The sequence below is a fragment of the Anneissia japonica genome, unplaced genomic scaffold (genome assembly GCF_011630105.1).
Source record: "Anneissia japonica isolate Jap-2015-1 unplaced genomic scaffold, ASM1163010v1 scaffold287767_len825999_cov190, whole genome shotgun sequence".
Classification (NCBI taxonomy): Eukaryota; Metazoa; Echinodermata; class Crinoidea; order Comatulida; family Comatulidae; genus Anneissia; species Anneissia japonica.
Genome location: NW_022707033.1, coordinates 764,028 through 771,752, shown reverse-complemented (window position 1 = coordinate 771,752; position 7,725 = coordinate 764,028). Strand labels below are relative to the sequence as shown.

The 7,725-nt window shown below is 36.2% G+C and overlaps 1 protein-coding gene across 1 annotated transcript in view; it reads right to left on the bottom strand.

Moving 5' to 3' along the window:
- The window catches only part of LOC117106323 (cytokine receptor-like factor 1), a 6,851-nt gene extending 2,146 nt beyond the window's left edge, over nucleotides 1–4,705 (bottom strand). The window contains exons 1-5 of the mRNA XM_033247696.1: nucleotides 4,452–4,705; nucleotides 2,637–2,721; nucleotides 1,023–1,131; nucleotides 527–690; nucleotides 174–331 (exon numbers count right to left, since the gene is read on the bottom strand). Coding sequence (XP_033103587.1) covers nucleotides 174–331; nucleotides 527–690; nucleotides 1,023–1,131; nucleotides 2,637–2,700 — 495 coding nt within the window. The 5' untranslated portion in view covers nucleotides 2,701–2,721; nucleotides 4,452–4,705. The remainder of the gene's footprint in view (nucleotides 1–173; nucleotides 332–526; nucleotides 691–1,022; nucleotides 1,132–2,636; nucleotides 2,722–4,451) is intronic.
- Between the last annotated feature and the right edge of the window lie 3,020 nt (nucleotides 4,706–7,725).

Here is a 7,725-nt window from a genome sequence, read left to right as displayed (position 1 = left end):
CCTACAGGCTAATGCTTACATCGATGTATTGAGCACTGCGCATAATAATGTGTAGGCATTACCGACAGCATAATATGGACTGTTATTACTACTACAACTACGCATTGAGCTATTATTAGTTTTGTTTAGTGTAACTCACATCGGCAAATTTCTGATCAAATACATTAACTTACAATACTCCATTTAACAGAATCAATTTTTCGATAGCGTATCCTGAAAATTAATTGGTTGGGAAATAGCGTCCATCCATGAGAGTCTTTCCATTCAGCGTAAAGTTGTTGTGCCGTCTCGCCTGGGACAACTGTCAGATTTCTAGGTGGTAGTGGAATAACTGAAAAATACCGTCGAGTTAAAAACTTGTTAATAATGTATTATGTACACTATATTGATGATGATGATGTTAAACAACACGAAGGAGTCAATGATGGTGATATATAGTTTTATTAATAGGCCTATACAATAACAATAACTACCGAACTATTATATATGTAATAATAGCCAAATTTTATCTACGTTAATATCTTACAGTTATACATATATAATGTTGTTTCAACTGAATTGCTGTCTCCTTGCTCATCCTTGGGTTGAACAGTAACTTTGCGATCGTTAGTGATTTCCCCATAGAAATGACATGCATTCTCCCTCGCGTCCGTACAGTCCCGCCAAAAACCATATTCGTTCTCTTCATCCCTGCAATAATAGTTAAGGTTAAAAAGGTATTGTTCACGCTACAGAAAACAAGTAACGCAACGCGTCTACATTTCTTTATCAGTGTGTGTGTTTAAGGGTAAACATAATCATATCATAGACATTCTGGATGAATAAACTTTAAACTTAATGAATTACCGTTTAAGATTATACGTTAATTATCCTAGCCTGTTACGGTGAATTTGCTCAAAATTTTTAATGTTTAATTTACGCCAGTGTTACGAAAACATGGTTTATAATCATACCATAAACAGACATGAATGTAAGTCTTTATCTGACGAGATTTAGTAGGCCAATATATAAAAATAACTTACTGCCACCTTGCTACGTATTCAATCGATTCATTACCAGGTACCCAAGTGCAGACATATTCGGAGGGAGAATAACCATAACAGGTAAGGTTGCTTGCACTTCTTGAAACCACTAACAAGATTTAAAAAAAAAAAAAGTTAATTCACTAGATTATTGTACATGTAAAAAAAAAGTTGAGACAACTCATGAAAGAGGGCGCACTATCACAATAAAAATACAGTAGTGTAGTCATTTCAATAAATATAGCGCCTACTGTATAACTTCCAATCATTAGATTGTAATAGGTACTATTGTAGCACACTGCTCAGTAATACGGTAATACCTGGTCAAACCCAGTTGTGTATTCTTCATTTTGAAAAATATGGCTGCAATATATTAGGCTAACATGTAGCGCCAGGAACGTTACCCAGATCTTAGACCCCTTGTGGACATGTGATGGCCACTACTTTATCATTTTAGGAGTCACTTCATTAAATGAATCTTGCTGAGCGTCAGTCCAACTCAAAATCTGACCAATCGGAGAAGGGCCAGGCAAAATGCATACCGGTATGTCCTACACATAAAATTTTGCATATGTTTACGCTGTTGTTTTGTAGGACCTTAGCAAAACATCCGAGGGTAGGGGTCTATACTTGTTCGTTCAGCACGTGCTGTTAAATAGCCAGGAATACGCGCATGTCCCACAAACACGCAAGCTTATGTACGGCGTACATGGAGGGGATCATAAGGAATGAGCGCAAGCCACCTGGTGTTCACTAGGTTCATAAATTCACTAGGAATATCCCAGCCCTCGATTAAGGCATTTTTGAAAGCGCTGAATTTACTATGAACGATGTACCAGTGGCGTCGAGAGCCAGTAAAGGGCACCCGGGGCAACACCTCACTTTTCCCCCTCCCCCACCTTCACTTGGGACCCCACTCGGCCGCTCCCCAAATTAAGTCTCCTCCTAAATCTGACAACAAAAGTTTTCATCTTGGCTGGTGCTCGGGCCCTATGGAGATTTTGTTCTTACCCCGAAAATTTTTCATCTTGGTCCGGGCCCCCCAGTAGACACTTTTATTGTTATTTAATTAAGTTTGTACGCACCACTATATACAGGCATGCGAGTAAGAAAAATTGATTTCCACTGAAACCCCGGCGAGAGAAAACGCAGTGACCTGTCTCTTATACACATCTGGTCCTTGTGGCACGTACATCCAGTTGTAGGCCAGTAGGGGCAGGGGAATCCCCCCGTCGGAGAGGCCTAGACCACCCTGTAGTTCAAAGCACGACTAGGTTTTCGGATAATAAATAAAAAAATAATAATAATAATTTGCCTATCCAAATAAATATATTTTGACTGTCAATCCCTAGGATTTTTGTCTCTAAAAGTACATTTTGGACCATGCTATGCCATTAATTAATTAATGCCCAACCCAAGCACAGAACAAGTAAATAAATAAAAAAAGAAGCAGTGGCAAAGTTCAGTATCATAAATAAATAATGCAACAATAAATGAACTAACAAGGAATACAGATTCCATACGCATTTCCATGACATGCTACAATGTTATGACTACAATATCATTATTGTTAAGTCGATAACATTGAAAGAACGAAAGGTCTACTTAACTTACCGTTTGAGGAATCAGATAGAAAGATTGTATTGAAAAATAACAATAAAAGTATGCTCCACTTCATAATAAATTCCAGTATATTTTACTGAAAGATAAAAATGTAAGGTCAAATACAAAACATTTTTCGCACTAAGCCGCTCCCTCTGTTGCCGCCGATGATATATTTAAACTTAAACTTCGGCTAAAAATAGCACATTAAAACTTACGAAAAGTGGTAGGTTTTATACACGATAATGAATACGAATACTTCATTATCATTATCGTCATTCGTGCCCGAAACATTCTTGACAAAATGCTGTACAAGCTGCATACAATCCTTGATACATGCAAAAGACATGAATCGCCTACGTTGTCAGTCGTGATAGATATGTTACTGTATGGGAAGGGATTGTCTAAAAAATTTATGACGTAGCCGTATTCGTTATCGTATTCGTTATCGTATTCGTAAGCTTGCGATCTGTTTACCAAGACAAACCCTTTCCGCTTTTCTTATTAAAATAAGAGAAACTATTTTATAATTTTTTTTAGTTGGTTAAAAATATTTTTTTTATTGTTCTGTTAAGCTCTGTCCACATTATCAAACTTTCTGTGACAAAAAAAAACTGTTGTATGCCATATAAAGGAATGATGTGCCCATATATGATCATAAAGTGATGTCACCATGACCACATTATAACATGTCACATATTTTTGTCAAATAAAATTTGATGTGTGAACAAGGCTGTCTACACTATCAAATTTCATCAAAAAACCGTCACTTAAAAAAAGAGTTGAACACGTTAAACTTTTTTGATACAATCTGATAGTACGTGATATGACGTCATCGTGTCCATATATGGTCACATCACATTTTTTTGTCACATAAATTTTGATAGTGTAGACAAAGCTTAAGAGTTGAACACGTTCAACTTTTTTGATACAATTTGATAGTGTGTGGTATGACGTCATCGTACCCATATGCCACATCACATTTTTTGTCACATAAAGTTTGATAGTGTAGACAAAGCTTTAGAATTCTATATCTCGATAGGCCTGTATTTCATTGGCTTCAAAAACAGGAAATAAATATGGGTGTTAGGTAAACACTGATTAGCAGTGTGGGTATTCAGGCCCGTAGCCAGGTTCTTCCATGGGGGAGGGGTCGTTTGGCCGTGGTGTCCAGGGGAAAATCCCCCGTGGGGTTGGGGAAATTTACGAAAAACCCAGAGGATTTTTGTCTAAATAATGCTATAAAAGCAGTCATGTTTGAAAAAGGTCTGGTTGGGTCTGCAGTGCATTAGTTGGGGTTGAGAACTCGTTCGAGAAATTCAAGGAGGGTGGTCGGCGAAAGCCCCAAAGTCAGAGAACTTTTGTGTTCTATGTGTCCAGTCATGTTTGAAAGGTCTGGTTGGCTCTGCAGTAAAATAGCTGGGTTTGATGACTCGATTAGGGGGGGGGGGGGGAAGGGAGTTTTCCAGAAAATCTATGCTAGAAAAGGAGGGATTTCCGAACTATAAAATCTCCCTTGTCTAGGGCCTGGTATTAGGTAACTAAAAGTTGATGCTAAATGAGGATTTTGTTGTTGGGTTAGCTAAAGGGTGTTGGTTTTTCTGAATAACGTTGTTAGTTAGTAGTTAGCTTAAGTAGTACCGGTATGAGATACGACTCCTCATCAGGTAGACTAGTGATTACCTTCATAAAAATGAAAACATACTGTTACTACAAACTGTATAGGTTTAGTGTACCATTCAGAGGGCACACTCCTCCTAAACTACTAATTATATGGTTAATGCAAGAATAACTAACTTGAGATAAATACAGTAAATTTTAACTTACCAAATGAAGGAAAACATGAACACCGAGGGGGCCTACAGTCAACCTTTGTATAGTAATTTAATGAACCATTGCAGAAATATATATTCCTTTGTAAGTACATTTCAATTGAAGATTGCTCAACCGATTAGTGCTTGTTTTTGTAAGATCATCATTTGTGCTGTGTCTTTTGTGCTATGTATTTCCTGTTCAGTGCCGACTTATACTACAGTGCCCTTTCGTGATTCCTAATCACTGTAGTTGTGAAGTGTGTAGTCCCTCCGTGTTCATGATGTGGAGTTGACAGTTTTAAATATTTGCATTGACTAACTTCACACCATACTTGTCCAAAGTTCAATGATACGGGTCCGACGAATTATCCAATGAAATGGAATTACCCAAATGAAATTGAATTACCTAACTGAAAACCAAAATGATACGGAATTACCCAAATGAAAACCAAAATAATACGAATTACTCAAATGAATTGAAATTAGCAACACGTGATAGCCCAAATGACTCTGTTACAGCATGTCATATATACCAAACTAAACACCAAATATGATGTTAGTATCCCTAGGTAAATTATAGCATTTATTATAATTTCTAATATTAGCAGGCAGGGCTCATATATGTGTAGTCATTTCTAACGTAGGCTATTAAAAAATTTACACAATTGTATTGAACAAATAATGTCGAACATAATATCCACCTGTATATAAATAAAATAAGATAAAGTGACGTCGGGACAGTGTCGTCACGCTCGGGCGCTGACGGGGGAGGAGCGCCAGGACCCCCGAGGCACGAGGGGCCCCGACATTGTAGTGTAAACAAATATAATGTAAAGTATAATACCATACAATCCGGCCCCGACAGTTTTAAACATTGAAAATACACTGGTCTGGCATCATCATACAGAAACAGGTGGCAAAGTGCGAGTCGCATGCTTTATATTTATTTGAATTTTATATTATTTGATGTTATTCTTTTCTTTAATAATTTTTTCTTAATTCCTGATTTTTCACTTTTATTGTTATTTAATTAAGTTTGTACGCACCACTATATACAGGCATGCGAGTAAGAAAAATTGATTTCCACTGAAACCCCGGCGAGAGAAAACGCAGTGACCGAGCGGGGTGGGTACGGGAGGAGATCCACTCCCGTTAGAAATTTTTTTAATACTGAGGTTGAAAAGACTGCATTCTAGGGTACTTCACTGTTAAAATGACTTCTGTGTATTACTGTTGTTAGCATTTTAATTAAAATAGGACACAACAGCAAGCCATATCACGGCAATCTAGGAACAGCCTCTACAACATTGAAACAAAAAAATCGTCTTTGCACGGCCAGTTCTCAAGAGTGCCAATGCAAAAAACAAATCGAAGTGCAGTGTACCAGAAACTTGAAAGACAAAAATAATGAGATTAGCCTGATGAATATTATTCTCTTAAATGACCCCCTCATCCCCTAAAAAAGAAAAAAAGCTGTTGACTATTTACAAACATCTGCACAAATGTTTTGTTTGATGAAGAAAGCACTCTAACCGGACATGATAGGGGTGAAAGTGAGGAGGGTCCAGACGTCGGCGTCAATCACCCGGGTACGGCTGGATCATCATAATGTTTAAATAATCACTGCAATTATTACCATTTCGGAGGCCTATACAAGATTAATACAGCATTCTAAAGTACAATATTGAATACAGTACTACAAAGAATAGGCCTATGTAAAAACGGGATTATGCAGTACATGCTAAAACGTTGTGATGATTGACTTACTTTATGGTTAATGTTAGGCCTATATATATTTTTTATTCCGTTATGCTTACGCGCAATGTCGTAGCCAGCTATTGGGATAGTTGGGACAGTCCCACACACTTTTTCTAATGGGTCCACAAAGGATGGGTCCACATTTTTACAAATGGGTCCAAATTATTATTATTTTTTTTTTTTTTTGCATAAAATGAGTCAACTTTTTGAAAAATGGGTCCAGATTTCTTATCTGTATATTTTGCCTAAAATGGACAAAATTTTGAGAAAATGGGTCCAGATTTTTCATATTTTTGCGTAAAATTGGTTAATGGGTTAAGAAAATGGGTCCAATTATTTTAATTTACGCGTAAATTGGGTCCACCATGATATTGTCCCGACCTGTTTGAAAATCCTGGCTACGGCATTGCTTACGCGTATTTATCAGCTACACTTACTGCAGTGGTACGTTCCACTTACGTACTACTATAATAAATAATTACTGTGTTTTGTATTAACGTTATTTTGAATAATGAATTCTCGCATGTTACTTCTGTAGCGTGACAGGTCCTCGTCCATTTATAGATTCGAGTTAGTGTAACATTATTTTTGATGATATGTTAATGGACATAAATAGGTATTTTTTTTAAATGTCAATAATGGTAAGACACCTAAAAGGATGGTGCTACGATTCTTCTGATCTGTGCATGTACCTGGACGATAAATCGTCAAAAATATTTTGTTCCTTATTCAAATCAGTAGGTGATACAGTATTTTATAAACGTCTGTTAAGATTCTACTAGAAAATAAAAAAGTAATAATGATATAATGATTATAATAACAATAGCAAAAGTGCGGTAGTAAAAATGATGATGATGATTACGATATTAAAATAATAACGAGCTGCAGCTGTTACTATTATAATAGTATAGTATAATGCTATAATAATAATACTAATAATCGTTTTCGATTAAATTAAACTGCGATTCATGTGGATAATTTCGTTTTAGGTGTTCATTTGGGTAATTTCGTTTCATTTAGGTTTTCATTTGGGCGATTCCATTTCATTTGGTTATCATTTGGGTAATTCCATTTCATTTTGGTAATTTGCCCGACCGCATTGATACTGCTCTTCTCTGCCATGCTTATCTGCCCACAACACTATCTCAGATTAAATTATACAGTATTATGGAGCTAAATTAAGCTAATAGCCCCATGATTACATTTGTTACGGCAGTAATATTGTGTATTGTGCCCGTTGCTACAACATTAAAACACTATTTCTATTAAATGGAAATTGATGAGCATATTAATAGTACCACGCACAGCTGTTTTTTCAGTACTCAAAGAAAAGACCCACAATCAGTCTGTGTGAAGCACAGTAGGCCATTTAAGTTATACAGTATATTCTAAGAATCAAAGGTATAATACTTGTCTTTAAATGTCTTTAAATATAGTTTAAAAAGACTTTTGCAAATGAAAGTCAAACTTTTTCAATAAAGAATTGGGAGCCAATAATTTTTTCACATATTTTTTTTTTTTTTTTTTTG